Source organism: Benincasa hispida, chromosome 7 (genome assembly GCF_027475165.1).
Source record: "Benincasa hispida cultivar pf3 chromosome 7, pf3_genome.v1.1, whole genome shotgun sequence".
Taxonomy (NCBI): Eukaryota; Viridiplantae; Streptophyta; class Magnoliopsida; order Cucurbitales; family Cucurbitaceae; genus Benincasa; species Benincasa hispida.
The window spans coordinates 46211631-46238366 of NC_143484.1; the positions used below are offsets into that span (position 1 = coordinate 46211631).

The 26736-nt window shown below is 32.6% G+C and overlaps 1 protein-coding gene across 1 annotated transcript; it reads left to right on the top strand.

The window, feature by feature from the left end:
• The first annotated feature begins 5031 nt into the window (after positions 1-5031).
• On the top strand, positions 5032-6066 carry LOC120081838 (MIZU-KUSSEI-like protein (Protein of unknown function, DUF617)). Its single transcript, XM_039037011.2, has one exon. The coding sequence runs from the start codon at positions 5230-5232 to the stop codon at positions 5956-5958; it is 729 nt and encodes a 242-aa protein (XP_038892939.2). The 5' UTR covers positions 5032-5229; the 3' UTR covers positions 5959-6066.
• Positions 6067-26736: the final 20670 nt, after the last annotated feature.

Sequence of the window (26736 nt, forward strand, 5' to 3'; positions counted from 1 at the left end):
TTTTGACATTGATATATTTATATAAACTAGGTTTAAAATGTTGATGTCAACAAAAATATCAAAGTCGCATTTTACGAAAATATAGATAAAAATATATAAACTTGTAAATTGAAGTAATGCTTATAAATTTAATTTTCAAAAATCAAATACTAAATAGTAACTTAAAAAAAAAATTTAACCATTACTTCTACCCATAAATTCCTATATTTGTTATTCATTTTCTACCAAATCAAGTTTTGAAGATTACATATCAAGTGTTTCTTTAAACAATTACTCTTAAAAAAAGTTGATTTTCTTGACCAATGTGAAAACCATAATTAGAAAGTTGAAAGAAAATAAGCATAAATTTCAAAAACTAAAAATGAAATCATTAGGAGAGCCTTAGTTTTTAGTTTTCTTTACTTAAGTTTATTAACATTGCTTTTGTTTATTTGTGTAAATTGATATACTTACTAAAGTTTTTATTTGACATTCTTCTTTGATTATTTAATTAACCTATTATATATAAGGGGATTTTCAAATATAGAAAAATAAGAAAACTATATACACAAAATAGTAAAATTTTATTCTTCTTTAATAAAAGATGATAAAGGTTTATCAATATTTATCAAGGATAGAAACTGATAGAAGTTTATCAATGATAGATATAGAAGCCTATCGGTATTTTTTTCTTTACTATTTCTTAAATAGTTTGACATTTTTTTCTATATGTGAAAATTTTTCTATATATAATTTATGGTGTTTAAATAACTCAATACCCGAACAATCCAGACTACCCAACCCAAAATATAAGAGTTGGGTTGGGTTAGTCTTAGTTTTGTTCTTGGGTTAGGTTGTTAAACTTTTTCTATTTTTGTTGAGTTGGGTTGGGTCGTGGGTTGGCTAAATAAAAATTTGGGTTTACCCAACCCAACCCGAATTTTATATATATTTCTCTTTGTTTAAAATTCGATGACTTGGATTGGATTGGGTTGGAGACATTATTTGGGTTATTTGGGTTGTCAACTCAACCAACCCGAATTTTTGGGTTGATTCTAAAAATATGTCCAACCCAACCCAACCAAATCATGTACACCCCTAATATTATATTAAAAAGGACAATAAAAAAAAAAGAGAAAAAAAACAAATGGAACCAAACTGTATGAATGCTATTATGCTAATATGTTTAAAAAAACTCCACTTTTGATTAAAAAAATCGTTGAAAATACACTAGAAAAGTTGTTTTGAGTGGTTGCCAAACATTCCATTTTTTTTTTCTAAAATGACTTATTTTTTAAATTAAACACTTGAAAATGCATTTTAAATACACCCTTAATCCCTCAACTCTAAAGTGTTCAATATAACTATAGACTTTTAATTTCATATTTAATATACCTATAGGCCCTTAAGATATTTAAACTTTTAAAAATCAATTGATCTACTAGATTTATATTTAAATTTTATGTCTAATAAAATCTTAAACTTTTAATTTTGTGTCGAATAATTTCGTAAATTTTTAAATAATTAAAAGTATATAAACCAAATTTGTAATTTGATAGAAATAGAAGTTATTTTATACGTTGCTACATTGTCATTATTTTAAGGTAAAGAAAACTTCTCCTTTGGCTGTCTTGGGTAGTTGAAAAATATAAGATATGTTTATTTTATTATTTTTCCTATCACCAATGTTTGTAAGAAGACACATTGCTTTAATTTGTCTTATAGTTTTTGTATAAAAAAAAAAAACATAAAGTTAACAAAAGTCAAATGAAATGAAGCAACTATATATATTTTTTAAATTCCCATGTTTTATTTTTTAAAAAAAAAATAATAATCCCCATGTTTTCTATGACTTTTGTGACAGACATTTTCTAATAAAATAAATGGCCACATTTAATTATTAAAATTGTTGTATTCAATTGGGTTCAATAGGAATAAGGAAGTTGATTTAATATCAAATTGAGCTGAAGTTTTGTGAATATTGCATCTTCTATTCTCTATTGATTCTATAATTATTGAAGGAAGATGATTGATAATTTTGAATTAACTTCCTAATTTTTCAAAGACTATTTCAAACATCAAATGATACTTCTAGGCCGACACTCAACATGAACACACTACAAGAAATCATCCATTTTTCGATACTTCAAATCATTAGAAAATGATAAAAAATAAAAAAAGGCGTCGGGAGAGGAGTTTGGTTGGGATTTGTCTCAATGTACAACTCCCGACGCAGAAACATATACCGTTGGAAGTTTGAACAAATTCCCAATGCCTGTTGTGCGGCGTCGGGAGTTTGGCACTCCCGTCGCATGTATAGACATCGTCGGAAGTTCTTCGAGCTCCCAACAGCTGGTAGGCCGTCGGGAGTTTAATTTCAGAAATTCAAAATTTGAATTTAAACTCCCAATGATTGACGTTTTTCATGGGGAGACAGTTTTTTTTTTTTTAATTTGATCTGAATAACCTATATAACATTATTAAGCAATTAAAAAAATATTCACATAAAATATAAAATAAACAAACAAAGTCCATACTTCTTTATTACCAAAATAGAGAAAAGTTGGCAAAATGGTTTACAAAAAAGATATATCTTCACAAATACATATAAGAATGAACATGAAAACAACGTCTCCAACACAGCATCTCCAACCTCATTTCCAAACAGCATCCTACAAGAAAACAAAAACTATAAGGTGAATCCTACAAATCCTACAAAACGAATAAAATTGTAAAATCCTACAAAACAAAGAAATGAGTAACAATCTTACAAAACAAAGAAAATCAACACACTTCTAACACTATATGTTCTCAACCTGAAGCCTCTACAAACACACAAAGACCACAAGTTAAACTCCAAAAGAATAACTTATCTTAACTCATCCCAAACAACATTCAAAATTCATAAACCTTCACAATCAAACAAAAGTCATTAGATGAATCTTACAATACTACAAAACGAAGAAAAACACACTTAAGATTACATATTCTCAATCTGAAACCTCCACAAACACACAAAAACCACAAGTTGAACTCCAAAATAAACAAGAAATTCATAAATTCATAAACTTACACACAACTCATCCCATACATCTTACACAATATTCAAAATTCATGAACTTCCACAAACAAACAAAAAACTCCAAGTTGAATTCCAAAACAAGTATAAGTAATCCCAACCCACCCCACACATTCCACACAACATTCATTAATGGCTAATAAATTTCAACAAGATAACTAAATAAAACTCATTAATTAACATCGAAACAAATTTTAAAAGAAGTCACAAACACCTTATCAACAAAACTATAGGACAATAACATAGGAGAAGAAATTGGGAGGAGGGTCAAAAGCACAACCATCTATTCACCAAGTTCAATGCCAAAAGGAGATTAATGCTAAATTAATTTACAAAATTCTTCATGTGGAAATCAATTTATTTATTTATTTACTTATTTTTTGTTTTTGCAAAGGAATCAATTTATTTATTACCAAGGTTTTAACACTTATATCCATACAATCATAATGAATTATCAAAAGCTAATTGAAAACATTTTTCTAATTATGTGAAATTTATGGTACTAAACATCTATTATGATAGATATGAAACGTAACACCAATATAAAATATAATATATGCAACGAACAACTTTAAGAGTCAAAGTTCAACTCACCAAAAGTAGTTTCCAACGAACAACAACCAGCTGCCTTAAAGATCGAAGGACAAACGGATGAATGGTCAGTTTAATGGACGACCGGAAGATTGAAAGATGATGGACAAACGGACAGATGACGACTGGACAATAGAAGGACGATCGATTTGGAGGTTTCTCTTATCTGATATGTGTTAGGGTTAAAAGAAAGGAAGAAGATAAAAGCAGATCTGAAATTGGGGGTTTGATTTGGGGATTTAAATCGGAACTCCCAACGGACTATCATACCGTTGGGAGTTCTTATACAACTCCCGACGAATTATTTAATTCGTCAAGAGTTTGACCCGTCCAAATTGGCCTTCATTCCCAACGTCCGACGGGCATGGTGAGGCGTCGAGAGTTCTTAAGAACTCCTGGTGAGGCACATATCACGTCAGGAGGTATTAAGCACTCCCGACAACACCCTTACGTCGTCGTAAGATAGTCTCTCTCCCAACAACCTATTTTTCGACAATTATTTTAGGCAGGGGAGAGTCCTTTTTCTTGTAGTAACATATATATATATATATATATAATAAAATCATCTTTTACCTCTTTTATAAATGGTTTCGATTGTATGTGGAATTCAAAATTATTTAAGAAAAGTTGATCCTATTCACTAACAGTGTAATTGAAAAAAAGTATTCAAATCATTAACTTGACTAATTAAATTGAATAAACACGAGAAGGTTAAGACTAAAGAATATGTATTTGGCAAAAGAAAAAAATATTCAAGAAAATGATGAAAATAGTCAACATATTAATGCATTGAAATAAACCACACACACATATATATATATATATGAAATACACTCATGGTTATTTAAAAAACTACCCTTCTATGTTTTTAAAAGTTGCAATAGTTACCTCTAAACTTTAACAAACTTTTCAAATCCTTCTTTACAATAAAAATTTTTAGAATATTCTTGATGCATCTTGAGATACATCCATCTTTGTGCATCTCAATCTCGTTACACAAATTTAAAAAAAATGAATTAGTATATTTCAAAATAAATAAGAAAAAAAAATTGTCATTTGATAAATTATAATCGGACAATTTAGATGCACATAAATTTTTTTCCCTTTATAATATCAAATAGAAATCAAAACCTAAATAAGGTGGTGGTAACCTATAAAATGATGTGTTTATCTAAAATTTCACTCTATTGATTATTACCACATAGTTTGAAGTATCAATTTTCATTTGAAATCAATTTTTTTTTTATGAGCATTATTCAGGTACAACCTAAAGATGCTCATAAATCTCAAGCTCCCTTTTCTTACATACATTCCAAAAAATAATTTTTAATGATTTTTATTTGAGTGCAGTAAAGGTTGCACAATAGATAGATGTACCCAATTTTTTTTTTTAAAAAATTTAACTTATTATGTTATTATTATTATTATTTTAGAGAAAAAAAAATTGTGCAAAGAAAAACTAATTCAAATGATGCAATCGTGCATGCCACAACAAATTCCCTCTACTTATACATTTTCATCCACCACCGCGTTTTCATCAAAAAAATCCCATTTCCCCCAAAATCCCACTCATATAATCAATGGCCGAGCCGAGAAAATCCGCCTCGCCGGCACCGGCGCCGCCACTACGATCGTCTCCATCGTCGTCACCGCGGCCTGAAATTTCACTCCAACCATCTCCAAAACGATCAGGTTTCTCCAAACCTACAAAACTACTCCGCCAAATCCGCGCCGTCTTCCGTACACTTCCGATCCTCTCACCAGCTTGCCGAATTCCACTGAACGGCAGTCGTCTGCACGACGGCCAGGTCCACGGCGGCGCTCGAATCACCGGAACGATCTTCGGATACCGGAAATCGCGAGTGAATTTGGCGTTCCAAGAAAGCCCTAGATGTCTCCCGATGTTAATTTTGGAATTGGCGATTCCGACGGGGAAATTGCTCCAAGACATGGGGCTAGGGCTCGTTAGGCTCGCCTTGGAGTGTGAGAAGCGGCCATCGGAGAAGAGGAAGATTCTAGAGGAGCCGATTTGGACATTGTTCTGTAATGGAAGAAAATCGGGATATGCCGTTCGGAGAGATCCGTCGAATGAGGATCTCAAAATTATGCAGACTTTGAATGCAGTGTCGATGGGCGCCGGAGTGATTCCGGCGGAGGAGGCGGAGGAGACGGCGGACGGCGATCAATTGACGTACATGAGAGTGGATTTTGAGCGAGTGACTGGATCGAAGGATTCCGAGACTTTCTATATGATGAATCCTGATACCAATAATGGTGCTGAGCTCAGCATTTTTTTGGTTAGAATTTAAATGTTAATTTCTATTTTTTTTTTTTGGGCTTGATTTTCCTTTTAGCTAATAATATTATTGGTGTTTAATTTTGATAGAATCAATAGATTGTCATTTATTAGATGTTAATCTCTCCTTTTTTTTTACAGGAAAAAAAATACATTTTTAGTCCTTATGAATCTAATTTCAGTTACTCCGTTTTTAAATTTTGATTTTAGTTTCAGTTTAGTTCTTAAAATTTAGAATATTACAATATTACCTTTGAGATTTGAATTTTGTTTCTATTTTGTCTTAATTTTCAAAATTTTACCTTTTTAACCTTGATTTTTTATTAAATACTCACTCTCAATAATTGGTTATTAATTAATTTAAAATAATTATGAAGTGGAATTTTAGATTTAATTAAAAGGGATGAAAAATAGTGAAACTTAACTGACTATAATTCATTTAATGATTTTAAATATATTAACATACATCAAGATAAAAGACAAAAAAAAAAAAAAATGAGTATTTACTAAAAATTTGATGTTTAATATTTTTGAAATATGAGGACTAGATTGAACCCAACAAATTTAAGGACAAAACTTGTAACATTTTGAAAATTGGGATCAAATAGAAATTTGATTCAAAACTTAAGGAAAAAAAGTATTTTTATTCTCTTTTTTTATATTTATGTTTAAGTTCATTTTAATCTTTTAAATATGAATTGTTGGCATAGTTTGTTGTAAAGATTAATTAGAGCGATATTTGAGTACATCTCTCTATGTATCATATGAATAAAAAATCAAAAATATTTTTTAAAATAAAAAAGTATGAAGAGATTGCCTCGAAATAAATTGTGATTAGATAATTAGATTAAATATACATGACATTATATTTCTAGCAAGAGAGTACTAAGAACAAGAAGAACCATGAAACCAAGAAACAAATTCGTTTGATAATCAATCATATTTTTCGTTTTTAAAATTTAAGAAACTTTTCTAAATTAGAACTGAATTTTAGAAACCACAAAGGGTGGTTTCTTCTCCTATTTAATTTGAAAAGTTTGTCAACCAATTTTGTTTTTCAATTGATGCACCTGATTTAAGGTTGTGAGTGTTGGTCGTGGATTTCGATTCCAGGCAAAAATAACTTCTTTTTTTTTTTTTTTCTTAAATCTTTTTTATTTATATATTATTTCAAATTTTGAATTCTGGATCATCCAATATATACGTTTATAAATTTTAATATAATATTTTCAATATATAGATTTTTATATTATTTTAATTTCCAAATTTGTATTTTAATTTTGCAATATATAATTTCATTTAATGCACATTTTGTCTCACTTTAATATTTAAAAAATAATATAATTGAGTTGAATTTGAATTGTCATCATTTAAGTCAAATGAATTGGGTGACATATAATACTTTTGAACAAATTTTGACAACATTGAAGGATAAAAATGTTTGTATTATTGTTATTAATTTTACATTGAAACTTATTTGTATTAGATATCATAAACTTTTGATATTTATATTTTAAATATTTTAATGCATTTTATTCTTTTAATATAATATAACTAAATAATATTTAAACTATAAAACAATAGAAAAAAGAAGAGAGAAGATAACAGAGGCGAGAGACAAGAAATAGTTATCAAATAAGTTTTTGTTTTTGTTTATTTTTTTTCAAAAAACAATGAATGAGAATAGTTAATAGACATGTTCATGTTTCTAATTCTTAAAAATCAGTAAACAAAAAATTGAAAATGGGAAACAAGATCAAATGGCCCAAAGTATGTGTAGATTTTTTTTAGTTCAATTAACTAAGTGGGGAGGTTCAAACCTTTAGCCTCTCAATCAAGTTACATACATTAGGTCAGGAAAACTATGCTCATGTTAGTTATTAGTAAGTATGTTTATTTAATATTGCTTATCGAGTGATTTTAGATGATGAAAGTTATTTTTAAAAATAGCTTAATAAATAAATAGTGGTTCAAAAAAATTGAGATTTATTTAAGAACTTATTTTTTAAAAAACACTCCACAGATGAATTATCAAAAAAATATAAAATAATTAACAAAAGATCATCTGAATACATGGTAAAGAAAATAAAACCATGTTTATAATGGATAGAATTACTTCTTTTTTTATTCAATAACGGTGAATATAGGTGTAACGACCCGACCTTCTAGGACTCAAGTTAGGCCGTTATTAAACACATGCATACATGGAATTTAAAACATCTTTTTATAGTGAAATAAATGCTAAATAAATAAGTTGAACTCAAAAGACCTTCATTAAATTTAGATATTAAAAACAAACGATAGAGTACCCATAAATCACACATGATAATAAATAGGTCTGAAAACAAATCTTAATAGTTTGTTTCAAACATCAAATTAAAAGTTGAAAAACATGGAAAGAAATCTAAATATCATAAGCGGAAGCATAAAACTGGTCCCCAGTATGACTCGTTCAAGGATTCCTCTTGTCATTCGCCAATGCATCCTTGCCCTTACTTGAAACATAAACATGAGAAAGGGTGAGTATAAAATACTCAGTAAATAACCCCACTACTGGGGTTGGGCTAGACATCTATGTCCTCTAAATGCCTACCTCTGCCAAACTGGTTTCTATCCTACTGCAGTTAAGTATGCCCATTACCTCGGGTGAATCCGGAAGGAAACACAATATTTGGTGAATCCGGAAGGAAACACAATATTTGGTGAATCCCGAAGGAAACACAATATTTGGTGAATCCCGAAGGAAACACAATCTGGTGAATTCCGAAGGAAACACAATATTTGGTGAATCCCGAAGGAAACACAATCTGGTGAATCCCGAAGGAAACACAATATCTTGTGAATCCCGAAGGAAATACAATCTGGTGAATCCCGAAGGAAACACAATATTTGGCGAATCTCGAAGGAAACATAATATCTGGCGAATCCCAAAGAAAACACAATCTGGTGAATCCCGAAAGAAACACAATATCTAGTGAATCTCGAAGGAAACACAATCTGGTGAATCCCGAAGGAAACACAATCTGTGAATCCGGAAGGAAACACAATATCTGGTGAATTCGGAAGGAAACACAATATCTGGTGAATTCGGAAGGAAATAAAATCTAGTGAATCCCGAAGGAAACACAATCTAGTTAATCTCGAAGAAAACACAATACCTAATGGGCATCTAACTAATCAGTAAAGACACTATCACAATCTTAACATCACATTATTACAATATGGTTTTATAACATACATATACACCTCAACATCATGGCTATATAGCATGCATATATGCCTCTATATCCTCATATCAAATATACCCCCAGTGAATCAAGTATCACCTCTTACTAGCATGCAAGTCTCTACGTGCACAAATAAATCCTTCAGATTCTCATACAAGAACATATATCGGTCATATTATACTATCCATCTATTATGTTATCGTTCTGTCATAATATTCATCTATCATGCTGGCATATATCGAGTGTCTGGCCAATGAGCAGTTCTAGTAGTAAGATTACTTACTTTGATATTAGGTTGAACCAAAAAGCAATTGAATCTTTATGAAATTCTTGAATCCTTAATCGAGACAAATATTTGAGCAGCTAACCCTTTATAATCTCCACAATCTTTGAATTAAATCCTAGTACATAAACCAAAATAAAATTGAACCTTTAGGTTTACACCTAAGCGTTTAATCACGCCAAAATCAACAACAAAACTTAATAACTTAATTCGTATAAATTACATTTGAACTGAACAAGTCACAAAGCCCCAAATCTTACCAAAATTCTTGTCGAAATCACCTTAACTCTGCTTGACAACATGCTAATGACCTTTTAAACTCTTCAAACTTTCAAATTCAACCTCCAAAATCACGATTGAAATGATAATTAAACACGTTATTTATTGGGTATTCAAGATCCTCAACAAAACCGTGAAAATCATTTAGATCTTATCCCAAAACTACGAATCACATGATGGTATTCAACAGAGGACAATGACTGAAAGAGAGGAGGACCAACAGCGAGCAGATCCGGCGACATGAAAGTCGGAGCGGCACGGTTGCAACTTGACGGAGGAAAGGATGTGGGCATCGGCAGTGCGTCAGCCGAAATTCGTCTAAACCAAAGAGAAAGTGAAAAAGTGGCGGTTTGAAAATTCCATATTTCTTTTCTTTTTAATTCTCTACCACACCAATACATGAATATATATATATATATATATATATATATATATATATATATATATATATATATTATTTCCTTTCCTTTTCTTAAATTCCAAAACCCTTATATATATAATATATATCCTTTCCTTAATAAATATGTCATATCAAACTCGAATCTTTCACCTCTTCTCCAATTAATTAAATAAACCTAAAAATAAATTCACCAACTTTAAATCACTTCTTTCAAAAAATTCTAAATCCCAAAATTAATTTTATCTTTCCAAATTAACTTGAATTCAAATTTACAAATCTTTTTAAGTACTTGATTTAATTACTTTCAAATAAACCAATTATTTTTTCCTAATTCTTTACTTAAATTTTGGATCCAAGTTCTAAAAAGAGGGTAAAATCTTAAAACCACAATTTCCTCTTTTCCCTTTCAAATTTCACAAAAACTCAAAATTTCTTATACAAATAATTCAATTATCCCCTCTAATTAATTTAAAACTCATACTCAAAGAATCCACATTAACCAATAAAACTTCTTCAACTGTAACAATTTGTTTCCAAATTCCAAAGATTAGGAAACTAAAATCCAGCAATTTGAGATAATTAACTTAAATTTTTCTAAAAAAATCGGGATGTTACAATAGAAATTTGAATATCCAACTTCATAGAATGAACACCGTGGAGCCATAGCTGCGTCCGGATCTGATTTATCTACTCGGGAATTCATCCGGTGACTTCACGGTCGCCAAAGAAGCCCCAAAAAAGCATTAAGCATTTCTGATGAGATCCATGGAGTAATTCTTAGATAGCAAGCACTAGCTCCTAGTGTGACACCTTTTCTGAGGTGAGAGGAAAAGGGGACCAAAATGTCCCATCAATCGAGGGCTTTCCGGACTTTCCCCACCCTCTTTCCATTCTTCCTTCCCCTCTCATTTCCATTGTTTTTACCGGCCTAACCAACCGATTAGCAGCTCTAACAGGCTCCAGACTAACTTTCTGGAAATATAGGATTGAGCAATTCCGCCGGTTCTTAAGCTGACCTTCTTGTTAGAAAAAGGAAAAAGGGTTTTTTTAATAGAGATTGAGTAAGGGGCGGAGCTTGAGGCTTCTCAGCCGTAGAAACAGAGAACGAATCCTCTAAAAATGGAATGAGTTCACAATGACTACCTATTTTTTCTAGCATTCCTTTCTATTGATGAAGAGGTGACCTCGTAAAAAAAAAAAATGTGTACTACGGTTGAGGTTTGCTTGCATTTAAAATGATTTTGAAAAAAGAATGCAAGATATAATTAAAAAAAAATTATCAAAAATACTTTAAAAAAATTATTTAAATTTTTTAGTGCCACAAACATGGTTTCTGGCGTTGCCAATCTTGTTGTTTTGCAACTAAGGCAGGCGAAAGGTATCATTGTGATGCAATGTCATTGATTACGATGATAAATTTTGCAGCTTAATTCTAACTAATATTAGACGCAATGATGACGGTCTCTACAACAGTGTCAAGTGGATGAAGTAGATAAAATTTTATTTTAAAGTAAAAGTAGATTTTTGTAATCTCTTCTTTCTTTTTTACATCATTTTTTATGTTTTCTTAAACTCTTTTATAACTTATTTATTTATGGTACTTGCTCAATTTATTATGAAGTGATTGATATGTTATCTTGATTCAATTTTAAATTATCTTTGCTAGTGTGCTTTTCTTGAATATTCTCAATTATCATTTTTGTTTTCAAATTTATTTTTAAAGTTTTGTTGCCTAATTAAATCTAATTCAAATGGTTTGCGAAAATGACTATAGTACTCTCCACAATTTGAATAATTGTCCCTTATGTAGAAAGACCTTCAACCCAGAACTTAACTCTCAACGTCATATCAACACATCGAATCGCAATCAGAAAACCAAGTAAAAGCTTATCGATGTAACTCTCGTCATCATTAACTGCGATGGTAGACATTACGATTTTGTTCGAATTGATATTAGATGCGATGATGTATGTATCTACAAAGTATTAAGTGCAAAAATATAGAGAATTTTATTTCGTTGATTGGATTTTGGGAGCTTAGAGTAAGAGGAGCGTTTGTAATCTCTTCTTTCTTTTTACTTCAACATTTTTTAGTTTTTTTAATTGTTTTGTAACTTGCTTAATTTATTATGAATTTGATTATTATGTTGTGTTAATTCAGTTCTAAATATTTATGAAGTTTTTTAATCATCTTTTTATTCTAGAAATTTTTTGAATCATTTTCTTAAGCAAAATAATTTTCAAGATAGTCATTTAAAAATTCCTACTATAGAGTCTAAAAATATTATAAATATAACTTTTGTTTGTATCTTTACTTCCTAGTTGATTAATCTACAATATCTAAATCCTACCATTGTTTGTTCTTTATTTCATTCATTCTGTTTATTTTGATTATTTATTAACTATTTATTTTAATTTGGATTAGGATGGAGGACAATTTGTTGAAGACTTTTTTTCTCTCGTTAGAGATTTATCAGAAAATTAGTACATTGTAGTAGCATATTATAAAGAAAAGAAAATAGAATTTATGGGAAGAAAGGAAGAGGTTTGCTCTCTCCTTAAAATATGAGGAATTACTTGTCTTTTTTAGCCCATGTTTTTCATATCAATCAAGCGGGTTTCGTTTCATTTTTCAGAAAGCCCATCATACTATTCCACTTTAGCTAAGCTAATGATGAAATAGATCTGGATTTGTCTGCAGATGATGATGTCCACTCCTGACTCGATGCACTTAACGAAAGGGAACTCTCACGATGAAGAAAGAATTTTCTTCGTAATTGAGCAACATCCTTTAAGTAAGGGTGCATCGAACTACCAACGAATAATAGGTACCCCACCCAAGTAGAGTTAGTGAAACGTACAGTGGGGTGGGATATGCATAATTTGCGTAAACAGTACTGGGAGACTTCAAAAGAACTAGCAGAGGACAAAAAGAATAAGGAGAAGAAGGAAAAGGCAAAGAAGGAGAGGTAGAGAGAAGATGTGAGGAAAAAAAAAACAATCCTTTTTTCCCCAATTTTCTTAGCTTGAAATTGTGAGGCCCTCAATTGAAAATATATTGAAGGATAATTTAGGAATTCACACCCTAAACATAACAAGCACATTGTAAGGGCCCAAGCTTGTGGGAAAGTTTTTACCGTTTTGAGAATGGGCTACCTGTATACCTTGTTAGGATACTATTATGATATTCTTTGACATTTTGTATACAAGTCTTATCTAATAGTGAAGTAGGGTAGGCAAAAAAACCTGCAGGGTTAGGAATCCCCAATTTGACAAAGGATGGGGTCAAACAGGGGTCCTTAATGGGATTTTCGTTCGGGGACGGGGCGGGGAGGGGACGGTATCCTCGCCCCGATCTCTACCTCGGTTAATACCGACCCCTTATGTGTATATATGTATATATATATATATATATAAAATATTTTTTAAGAAATTTCAATTTCAAGCCCAACTAACCCAAAAGTCCAAGCCCAAGCCCAAATTTAAAAACCCTAATTTATGATGTTGCTACCTCTGCCTTCCTTTCGTCATCATTGTCTTGTGTTCCTTCAATCATCAGTGTCTTGTGTTCCTTCAGTCGTCAGTATCTCACCTCAGCTCAAGCCGACCTCACACACAAACGTCTCCGTTCACGCTTTCAGTGTTTCACTTCACGCCTAAACATCTCAGTCATGACCTCACTCCCACTGTGTTGTTGTCACTGTCGCTGTCGTCAAGGTTCGTTCTTCTTTTCATCTTTAAACTATTATTCTTTTGGTATTTTAATAGTTTGATAAAGATTGTATTTTGAGTTAATTTCTCCTACCTTCCATGATTATTCATGTTAGGTGAAAATTTAATTTTCAAAAACAAGAGGGAAACCAACCTTTGGTTGGAGAATCCCACATTGGAAAATTTTGATTTGGAAGCCCTCCTTATGTACTTCAATCTTGAGCTTTGGGTTTGGGTGCCCAAGGGTATCCATGTTTTAGAGGGAGTGGGGAGATAGACCAACGTGGGTTCAGTGGACGTCCCACATGCGTGCCGCTGTCCGGTCAGGCGTGGCGTGTGTGATTATTTTTAATAGAAATATTATTTTTTTATTATTTTAAAACCGAAAAAAAAAGTCCTTCCTTGCAGCGAGTCGTCCGTGCGAGCCTTGCACGTTCTGAGGCTCTCCGCCTCGTTCGCTCTCTACCATTCCACACTGAAGGCCTATAAAAGGCGTGGCATTCAACAATTCATTCACACAATTTTTCATTCACTCTCATTCAAATGTTCTCCTTTCCTCTCCTACTTTTCCACTTTCGTCTTCCGAGCAATGGGTTAGAAAGGGTGTATGTTTCGGTCGATAACGGTGTATTTTCGATCGGGTTTCTTTAGCTGTTTTATCCTGGGACGACGTGGCAATATTTCAGACTTGCTTGCACACTTGGACAGAGCCGCGAAGCGTCATAAAGAGAGCGAGCTCCGTGACTCAGCCTATAACGAGTTTATGTTTTGCAGGTTTTTTCTTTTTGCTAGACCGTCGTGCCTTGACCGTTTGCTGGTCATCGTTCTGAGGGTCTTGTCGTTCACAATAATTTTAAGACGTCTACCACCACATCACTAATGGCCCTCACTAGCAACAATGATGTTATGATATCTGACCCCAACTGTCCATTCCAGTTCGAAGGAGCAAACTTTAAACGGTGGAAACGAAAGATGTTGTTCTTTCTCACGTCAAGAAAGTTGCCAAAACTTATACCAGAGATCAGTTGATTATCCCTTTAAAAGAACCAACTGAACAACAATTAAAAGAAGTTGTTGATTGGGAGGAGGAAGATTTTCTTTATAAAAACTTTATTTTAAATGGTTTGATTGATGATTTGTATGACTACTATAGTACTTTGAAGACAACGAAGGAGGTTTGGGATGCCCTGCAAAAGAGGTACGACACCGAGGAGGCCGGGTCGAAGAAATATGTAGGGGTGTTCAAAAAACTCAGTAACCCGACCAACCCGGACTACTCAACCCAAACCACAAGGGTTTGGTTAGTTTAGATTTTATTTTGGGTTGGGTTGGGTTAAAAATGTTAAAAAATATTAAATTCGGGTTGGGTCTCGAGTTACCCCATTTCAAGGTCGGGTCGACCTGACCCGACCCGAATATATATATATATATAAGTTAAAACTTATAACTTAAAAACAGTCAAATTAAAAAAAAAAAAAAAAAAAAAAAAAAAACCAGTGACCCAATCCGGCCCAACCGGAAAATTTTGGGTTGGGTTGGGTTGGGTTAACCCTCCAAAAAAGAACTAATATGGTTCATTATTAGCCAACCCGAATTTTTGGGTTGGTCCAAAAAAATCTTCCAACCCGACCCAACCCGGACTATGTACACCCCTAGAAATATGTTATTAGCCATTATCTCAAGTTCCAAATGACAGATGACAAATCCATGGAGGCTCAATCCCATGAACTCTAGAAGATAGCCCACGAGATAATTACCGAAGATATGCCTCTAGACGAACAATTCTAAGTTGCTATTATTATTGATTAACTGTCCCATTTGTGGAAGGATTTTAAGAACACTTTGAGGCATAAGACCAAGGAGTTCTCTTTGGAAAGTCTTATCACCCGGCTAAGGATCGAGGAGGAAGCTCGAAAGTAGGACCAGTGGGAGGAGGTGAACGCAGTACCTGGGAAACCCACCTCTGCCGTGGTAAAACCTGACAAAAAATCTAAGGGGACAAAGAGGAAAGGTCAGAACCGTGGCTCCAACAACTAGAACCAACAAAAAAATATAGAAGCCCCTTTTAGGAGAAATGGTACAGCTCCTTTGCTTTAATTGTAATAAACCTGGGCACATGGCTAGGAATTATAGGAACGGGCATTGTTCTATTAGTCAGGCGAACCTGACAGAAGAACCGTTAGTCGCCATGATCACAAAAGTAAATGTGATCAGTGGTTGTGAAGAGTGGTGGATAGACAATGGCGCTACGCGCCATGTTTGTCACGACCTTAGTCTATTTAAAACTTATACCAAAAAATTAAGGATAAGAATATTCTGTTGGGGGATCACCACTCCACGAAAGTTGCTAGAACCGACGAGGGGGAGCTGAAGATTACCTCTAGAAAAACCCTCACGTTGAAGGACGTCTGACACACTTCGGAGATAAGAAAGAATTTGATCTCGGGCTATCTCCCCAACAAAACCGGGTTGACTCGAACTATAGGGGCATACCTATATACCCTTACAAAAAATAATGTATTTGTAGGGAAAGGGTATGCAACTGAGGGAATGCTCCTAAGAAACAGGTTCAACGTGTAATAACTGATCACGAGTGATATATAGTGAATCATGCTAAACCAAACACATAGTTCAATTTCTATGACTTATAGTCTGAGCATGATATCCTGAGCTTTGGGTTTTTAGGCAAACTCTTTAGAGCATTCACTAAATCAGGATACACGTGCTAGGCCTTAAAGCACAGGCTTTCATACTACACCCTAATGACACTTTGTGTGAGATGCTGTTAGAGATAAAGTTCAAAACCAAGGGTTACTCTAGTATATTCTGAATCATCTACACTACGAAAAGGTTCAAGTCGTAAAACATCTTTGCTTATGCACAGTATTGTATGGACTGAAATTGCTGGATGAAAAAAAATTCTTTTCTCTTTTTGATTAAATTTTCAAATGCGGGATTGTTGGGTGAAAATTTAATTTTCAAAAATAAGAGGGAACCAAACTTTGGTTGGAAAATCCCACATTGGAAAATTTTGATTTGGAAGCCTCCCTTATGAACTCCAATCTTGAGCTTTGGGTTTGGGCCCCAAGGAGTACCCATGTTTTAGAGGGAGTGAGGAGATAGACCAATGTGGGTTTGGTAGACGTCCCACACGTGTCGCCATCCGGTCGGGTGTGGCGAGGCGCGACATTTGTGTGTGATTATTTTTTAATAAAAATATTATTTATTTATTTATTATTATTTTAAAATTGAAAAAAAAAGTCCTCCCTTGCAGCGAGTCATCCGCGCGAGCCTTGTATGTTTTGAGGCTCTCCGCCTCTTTCACTCTCTACCGTTCCACACTGAAGGCCAATAAAAGGTGTGGCCTTCAGTAGTTCATTCACACAACTTTTTCATTCACTCCCATTCGAATGTTCTCCTTTCCTCTCCTACTCTACCATTTTCGTCTTCCGAGCAATGGGTTAGAAAGAGTGTGTGTTCCTGTCGGTAATGGTGCATTTTCAATCGGGTTTCTTTGGTTATTTTTCCTGGGGACGACGTGGCAATATTCCAGACCTGCTTGCACACTTGGATAAAGCCGCGAAACATGTTAAAGAGAGCGAGCTCTGCGACTCAGCCTATAACGAGTTTCTGTTTTGCAGGTTTTTGTTCTTTGCTAGACTGTCGTGCCTTTGACCGTTTGTTGTTCGTCATTCTGAGGGTCTTGCCATTCACAATAATAACCTATTAGAATCAAAGTTTAACAAAAACTTGTCTTGAATATGTAAATAAATCCATAAACTAAAATGTTTCTGGTTTGTTTCATGGGCTTCATAGATTCCATGATGTTGTTATGTATATATATATTTTACAGATTCCATGATGTAGTTATATATATATATATTTTTAAATTGTGGTATTATTTATTTTTGTTATATATATATATATATATAGTTTGGTTGTAAAAGGGGAAAACAACAAAATTTTATCAAAAAATAAATTTTTTTGAAAGGACAATTTCATAATCTATTCTACTAATTAAAAACAATATAATGTGTTAATTTGATTGTGCATAGAAGAGAGACTTTAAACAAATATAGCTCATTCATAGTGCAATTTATTATGTACAATTTGCTAGGTTCCAGAAAACAATGTCTTCATCATCTCCTAAAAATAAATATTCTCAAGTCCAAATATAACTCCAATTCCAAGTCCAACCCTAATTTCAACTCTAAGTTCAACTCCATGCTCTTGAAATGACGATAATTTGTATGTTGATGATTGTGTTATTCTTTGTGAGGATACTGAGAAGAGATCTTGAAAGAGGAGATTGACATCAATTGTTTGGAACCATTTTAAGAAGCAAAAAATAAATGGAGTAGACAAGGCGGCGTGTAATTACTGTAAACGAGAATTAGGGGATGAGAGTAAAAATGGAACCAAACATTTGTATAATCATATCAAGATATGCCTCTATAAAGGACATGAGGACATATGACAATCCCTATTGAATCCTAACAGAGAGAAGAACAACACATTAGGTTCATATACTTTTGATCAGAAAGCTGCAAAAAGAGCATTAGCTAGGATGATAATCAAACATGAATATCCTCTCTCAATAGTTGAGCATGAAGGTTTTAGAAAATTTTGTAATGTCATCCAACCATTATGGTGTCAAGAAACACAATAAAAAAGGAAATCTTGAAAATTTATGAGACTGATAAGTAAAAAGCCATGAGATTGGATGAGATCAATGGAAAATTGCCTTTACAACGGACATGTGGACTTCTAGCCATCTGACAAAAGGTTATATGGCTAGTACATTTTGTTGTTGATAGTTGGGTTTTGTGATACAAAATAATAAGGTACATCTATTTAACATTCTAGAATATTTCATTTCTATTTTTTTTTCCATAGATTGATGATTGTTATTCATATACGTGTTATGTTAGGTTTATATATGTCCCTTCTCCACTCACTTATGAGATGCTTCACGAAGAAGTAATGGAATGTTTGTTAGACTTGAATATTGATCGAAAATTGTCATCGATAATTGAAGATAATTGTAGTACAAGTGATTCCATGGTCAATATGCTTATTGATAATGTGTCTGGAAACTTATCTTGGATGGAAATTTATTTCATATGCGGTGTTGTGCTCATATTTTGAATTTAATTGTGAAAGATGGGTTGACAGTGATAGGAGATGGGATTGAAAGGATTCATAGTAGTGTGGGTTCTTGGTTACATACACACAAAAAAATGAGAAAATTGAGAAAATTACTCGTCAGTTGAATGTTTATGATGGTAGAATGTTGAGTCTTGATTGTTATACTTGGTGAAATTCTATATATTTTACGTTAGCCACTGCATAGAAGTACAAGATTATTTTTTATGGATTAAAACAACGCGAACCAAAGAAGTGTTTGCCTTTGGATCAAGATTGGGTATCAACAAAAGAGATATGTGAGAAACTGAAAATATTTCATAAATATTTTGAAAATATTTCATAAATATTTTGAAAATATTTCATAAATATTTTCAGGATCCAAATATCCAATGGCTAATCTTTTTTCCCCAAAATTTGTAAACTGATATTGGCTATTTCTGAATGGACAAATTCTAGCTTTCAAGAGGTAAGAGATATGGCTTCAAATATGATTTCAAAGTTTGACAAGTATTGGAAGAAAATTCATGATGTAATGGTCATTGCTGCAGCTTTAGATCCATGTTACAAATTGAAGTTGATTTAGTCTTACTTCCCTAGAATTTATGGAGAAATTTTTTTTTTTCTTAATGTGGAAAGGATTAAAAAAATTTGTTCAAATTTGGAGAAAGAATATCAATTGAAGCATGAAAGTGAAGGTGATGATGCTCGCTTTAAAAATTTAGATGGAGCATCAAATAATATAAAATTTGATGATTTTAATGATTATGACTTGTTTGTATCAAATTTCAATAAGATGAATCAAAAGCAACAATTTGATGCATATTTAGATGAATCTATTTTACCCCAATCATCTGATTTTGACATTCTAAGTTGTGGAAATTGAATGGGGTTAAGTATCCCATTTTATAAGAAATTGTTAGAGACATATTAGTCATCTCATAGAGGCTTTGATGTGCACTCAAAATTGAATTGCAACTGAAGTTTTAACTGAGTTTGTTTATATTGTTTAATCTATCTTTTAACATTTAATATATTAACAAATATTATTTTGTATTATAAAAATATAAAATCATAAGGTACTAGCACTGGAAAATAAATGGTTAAACATTTAGTAACTGTTTTAGAAGATGCAAACAACTTTGATGAAGATGTAATGGTGACTGAGGTATGCTCAAGGATTAACATTAATTTTTTTATGAAAATTTGTTAAGTGATTTTGTTGTCTACTTATTTTTTCCTGACATTATTTGTTAAATATATTTTAAATATAGGAATAATACTCACAACTAAGGACAAGACAAAGTCGAGAAAGAATAAAACGTTAAACATAAAATCATTGGTGAAGAGAGAAGGACAAACAAGTTTATGATTGTGGTTGTTGTATAAGACATTTGACCTAATTTTACTTCAAACTTTTAGTCCAACTTTATTTAGTATAAGTTGTAAACTTATTTGATGGATTTATGAGGTTGCGAATTGTGTTTATTTTATGGATTTACGTCTATTAAATTTTGTTTATTTTATATAGACTAGGACAATTTTAAATAAAGTGACTCAATTTTTTTTTTTTAAAAAATGTTATTATATATATGAAACTTCAAACGAAAAAATACAACAATTTAAATGGAAAATCCTGGCAAAAAATTAAATGAAAATCCCCATGGGACTAACAGGGGAATCCCCACGGGGACTAATAGGGGAAACACATAATGGGTCTCCATGGGGATCCGTTTCCCCGATGGGGAATCCCCGCCCCCGTCCCTGCCTTCAAATGGTGGGGTAAATTCCCTACGGAGACGGGTACGCCTCGTCCCGGCCCCGTTGCCAACCCTATAGTGGAGAGGTTTAGCTCTCTCGAACAACTGGAAAGAACAATAGTATTGTCGGATTGTTCAAATTTGAATGCACTTGATCTCATCTATCCTTTAAATTGGGGTCGGTTTGGTTGAATTTTAGATTTGGTCCATAAAACTCCAAAACCAAACCCAACCCGTATACACCCATAATCTAAATCTTCTTTTAAATTTTAACTTGTTTTATTTGTATGTGTACATTTATATATGCTCATACCTTAAACCTGTGTTTAGTTGGTTTTATCTTAGTTTTTTTATTGTATTTTCTTTTTGTGTTTAGTTTTTTTTTTATTAAAAAAAATTCGAGCTTTATTTTATACGTTTCATTATACATCTGTTCTCTTTTTACTTTTCAACTTTATTAGTTTTTTAAAAAAATTACCTTTTTGGTTACTGAGTTTTCAACATTAGGTTAGTTTGGTCTTCAAATTTTTAAAATGAACCCATTTTTAGTCCATGAATTTTAAGAATGAGTTTAATAAGTTCTTCAACACTAACAGGCTATTAAATGCAACCGAAAATCTGACTAAACTTCAACATAGCTACTGAAAAACCATACAAATTTATGATGATCTTTTGCTGATAAACCTTCGTCTTCATCTTCATAGATTCAAGCTTATGTAAACCATACAAAAACCATCACAAACTTCTAAATCCATATCAAAGTGTTGCAAAAGTTGTAAGCAAGCTATTAGATCGAATGTTATGCACATTCCATATCGTTTTTTTATCAAGCAATTCCCCTAATCTTTCAAGCCCAAGTTTCTCATCTTCTAATCCTTTACATAACCTATCCATTTGCTTCAAATTTCTTACAATTTCCAGTCCATTCGAAACCACCAGTGTGAATTCCTCCATTGATTCCGACAAGACTGGCGATTAACCCTATGGCTTCGATTAGATATCTGATGTCGTAGACTCCATGGAAGACAACCTAAACCAACCTAAACAGATGCAACACAACATCAATATAAACAGACGTAACACAACATGGAAGACAAAAATTAAATTCACTAACCCAGTAGAGAACTTCGATTACGGCAGTAGATGGACGATGGTTTTGCAAAATGAGGTTGAATGACACTTGCACGATAATTTTGAGCGGAGTGGGGCAACCATTGAGTTTGAGCGCACTCGTATAGACTAGAGGGGCATTTTTGTAATCTCATATTGTGATGACGTAAGTAGAGGGTCAATTGACATTATTTTTTAAAAATGGGTCATTTGATATTTTGGATCCAAAAGTTGGATCATCCGTACAAATTTCCCTTTTTTGAATGATATGTAAGAAATTTAAGGTAAATAAATAAATGAGCATTCAATCTTTATTCAATTTTTTAAAATACAGACTGTCCTATTCTAGAAAGGAAACAGAGGAAGGGTCTTGAATGTCCCTTTGTGAGTTGAAATTGGACTTTAGGTCAAATTCCATAGCCTCTCCACTCAACTGTAAGAAGACTATTTTGCCAAGAGAAGAGCAATTTGAGAAAATAACATTAGCATAAATTCTTTATATCTATATTGAATAGATAAACCCTAGGATCATTCATATCAAATTGTCAAGAATAATATACTGGATTCCATTGCAAAATTGATGATAGCTTCAAGATGATGATGGATGACTATGGTCTTCCTCAACCAAAACTCCGAATGCCCTTAATAGGATCTCTCTAGATGGGATTCAAGAAAGACTGAGTACTTATTGTTTTGGTATATCGGAGACCATAGCCCTAAGGTCTCTTTATATACTAGTTCAATTAGGGTTTCCATTAAACCCTAATTAACTAGGAATGGGCTTTTACCCATTAAGTCCATACTCAATTAGGAATATAGGGCCTTAATTAATTAGATCACATAATAGGACCCAATCTAATAAAATAACCCAATGTGATAAATTATTAATCCACATACATAGCCCATACTTTAATTAAACATATTATTATTTAAATATGTCTAACAATCTCCCACTTCGGCTATGTCTATGTAACTAATATAATTAAATCACATAAACCTTAAGCACGCATGAACAGGTTATTTCAATAATAGAATTTCACTTTAGTTCAATCTGGTTCATCTCCCGTATTAGCATGGAATCAAGGCGGCTTTCGTCACTACCCTTGTAACTAAACCTTCCTTGATCACCAATTCCAATACATTCAATGACATAGATCAAGTATGGATGGATAGCATGGAAACTACATGCAAAGTGATCTGGATCATGTCTATTTCCAACTGGTCCAAATTCCTTAATGAGATCATTCTAAAAAAAAAAATAACTTTATGCTAAACTACATGCATGATAAACAAGTTCAGATAATAAAACATAAACCATCAACTTTATTCTATATAGAAAATAAACAAAATAAGGTCAAAGAATATCCTCAATAACAAACTCCCACTAAACCATGGAATCAGAAAAGTGACTAACACCCATGTGAGCAACATGCTCATGAAAAACTTTAGGTGGCAAACCTTTAGTCAATGGATCTGCCACCATAGAGTTTGTTCCTATGTGTTCTATCGAAATTTGACTATTCTGAACTCTTTTTTTAACAACCAGAAACTTCACGTCTACATGTTTTGACTTTGTATTGCTTCTGTTGTTGTTGGACTACATCACAGCCGACTTATTGTCACAAAATAATTTTAGTGGTCTTTCTATGCCAACCACTATCCGCAGTCCAGTGATAAAATTTCGCAACCATATTCCATGATTGGATGCCTCATAACATGCTATAAACTCCGCAGCCATGGTAGAAGAAGCCATAAGTGTTTGTTTAACACTTTTCCAGGATACAGCTTCTCCAGCCAACATGAAGATATAGCCTGAAGTGGATCGCAAAGTGTCTTGACATCCAGCATAATTAGAATCAGAATACCCAATGATCTCCAAAACTTCTGATCTCCGATAAGTGAACATATAATCTTTTGTTCTCTGTAAATACCTCATAACCCGTTTGGCTGCTTTCCAAGGATCCATCCTCAGGTTACTCAAATATCTGCCTAACACTCCAACTATGAACGCAATATCTGGACGTATACATTAGACTTCTAATGGCCAATGGATAGGGAACCTTCTGCATCTCCTTAGTCTCGAGTGTGGTCTTGGGGCATTGACCTAAATGAAATTTATCACCTTTAGCGATCGGGGTATCTCCTGACGTACAGTCTTTCATGCCAAATCTACTCAAGATCTTTTCAATGTAGTTCTTTTGTGACAATCTCAAAATACCTTGAGAACGATCTTGCAGTATTTCAATTCCTAATACAAAAGAAGCATCACCAAGATCCTTCATCTCATAATTTTTTTTGAGAAATCTCTTAGTGTCATGTAATAAACCTACATCATTACTAGCTATGAGTATGTCATCAACATATAACACCAGAAAGATTGATTTACTCCCACTGAACTTATGATATACATAATCTTCCACAATGTTCACCTCAAAACCAAATGAGGTTATCACTTCATGGAATTTGTGATACCATTGACGAGAGGCTTGCTTGAGACCGTAGATGGATTTCTTTAATTTGCACACCATAGACTTTGAATTATCAGACACAAAGTTTTCTGATTGCACCATATAAATCGTCTCATCAATGTTCCCATTGAGAAACGCAGTTTTTACATTCATCTTGTGTAACTCTAAATCAAAGTGAGCTACCAGTGCCATGATTACCCTAAAAGAGTCTTTCAATGAAACCAGAGAGAAAGTCTCTTTGTAATAATGCCTTCTTTTTTAGTAAAACCCTTTGCAACAAGACGAGCCTTATATCTTTCGATATTGCCATGTGAATCCCTTTTGATTTTAAATATCCATTTACAACCTATGTGTTTCACTTCTGATGGCAGTTTGACAAGTTCCCAAATGTCATTGTCTTTCATGGATTTTATTTCCTCTTCCATAGCACTTATCCACTTTTGAGAGTTAGAACTTTGTAAAGCTTGTTGGAAGTTGATTGGATCATCTTCCATTACACCCACATCATCCTAATGTTCTTGAAGAAACATAATATAATCATCTGGAATTGCACTTCTTCTCTCTTTAGTAGATCTTCTTAGTGGCACTTCTTGAGGTTGTTGAGTTTAAACTTCAGGTTCAACAACGGGGACTTCAATGTTGTCTTATAATTGGTTCAATAATGAAGTCAGGAATTGGAGCCTGAACATCATTTATAATCACATGAGAAAAAGAAACCAATTCCTCTTCAAAGACAACTTTTCTTATGTTATCTTCCCCCAAACTCAACATCCTCAAGGAATCTAGCATTTCCTGTCTCAAACAATGATCTAGAAGTGGGATCATAAAACTTGAAATCCCAAGAGTGCTCACAATTAAAACATAACAAAATAATTTCACATATATGGTGGGCCCCTTTAACAAGATACCTAGCACAACATTGATGTCCAGCCTTTGGACAAAAAAAACTAACTGTAAATGGTACTCTCAACGTAGTAATCAAAGTATTGACAATTAACTCTGTAAAAAAAAAAAAAAATAGCCTTTCTTTGGACCGACTACTTTTCACATGAGCAATCCTTATAATTGCCACATACTTCATTACCACATGCATACCCACAATTTGGCCAAATAATTATCTTCCTTTGGACCGATAATTATCCGCATAAATTCATGAATATGCACATCTTATATTTCATAATTAAAACGATCTAGATAATAGAGGCTACTTTGGTAACATATTATTTTTTACCAATTCAATCTAAAATATAAGATACAATAATATAATAATATTATTGTACAAAAAATAAAGGAGGAAGAACACCAAATAGTCTTTTACAAAATTCACTTAATAATTGCATACACATAATACAACTAAAGTAACATAAACATGTGAATATCACAAAAACAATCAAATGTAGATTTTAATTCACAAACTTATCAATCAAGAACTAAGAATCCTTTTCAAGAATTTCACCAAGTTATTAATCAATAAAACTTAGAAACGCGGGCAAGAAGTTCAATCAGCAATTAATCCAAATAGTTGACAAATTCAATATTATCAAACTATTAAAAAATAAATTCACTAAATTCAATCAGTTTTTTTTTTTTAACCTTAAAAAAAGAAACCACCAGTGTCCAAAAATCATCAATCACAATTCTTTTTTTTTTAAAAAAACTCATATTCATCAATTAAGTATTAACATAACTTTCCAGTTAAAAAAAAGGAAAAAAAAACAGCGACAACATTAACTTTTCCATTAAAAATCGAACTCATAAAATAATCCATGAAAAATTAAAAAAAAAAACTGATAATTAAAACCAAGAACCGCCGGCAAGACTTTAATCGGTAATTGACCGATACCTTCACCCAACAGCAACTCTAGTCAGTCATTAACCGAAAGCCTTGATGGGTAAAACTTGTAGCAACTAAAGACCTAACTCCTTCAATCGATCTTTAACTTTTTTTTCCAGTAGATTTCATCACATTGGTGGACTTTTGTCAAGAATGTTGAACTGAACATCCTTAATTTTGACAATAATAGAACTAAGATTTTTTTTTCTTAAAAAAAAAACTTCAGGAAATCACGTTCAATCAAAATAATCAACCAAAAAAAAATTCACTTTAATCCACCACTAGCACATCATTCATAATCGGTGATGGGTATGCCAAATATCACATACAAGAATACGGGTTGCAAGAACACAATTGCCAAAGAAAAAAAATGACCACCGAGATTTCCATCCTACCGTCGATGAGTTTACAACGCTGCTATAGTAAGCCGACCATTTTTTTAAAAAAAATTCTTTAAATTCTTTACCGAAACCAAAATTTAATCAACAATGCCAATGGAAAATGCATAAACTAACAATCCAACATGAAATTCATGCTCTGATACTACTTGTTAGCATAAATTCTTTATATCTATA

Coding starts and splice junctions, on each gene's coding strand:
- LOC120081838 (XM_039037011.2), top strand. CDS start 5,230: ATGGCCGAGCCGAGAAAATCCGCCTCGCCGGCACCGGCGCCGCCACTA.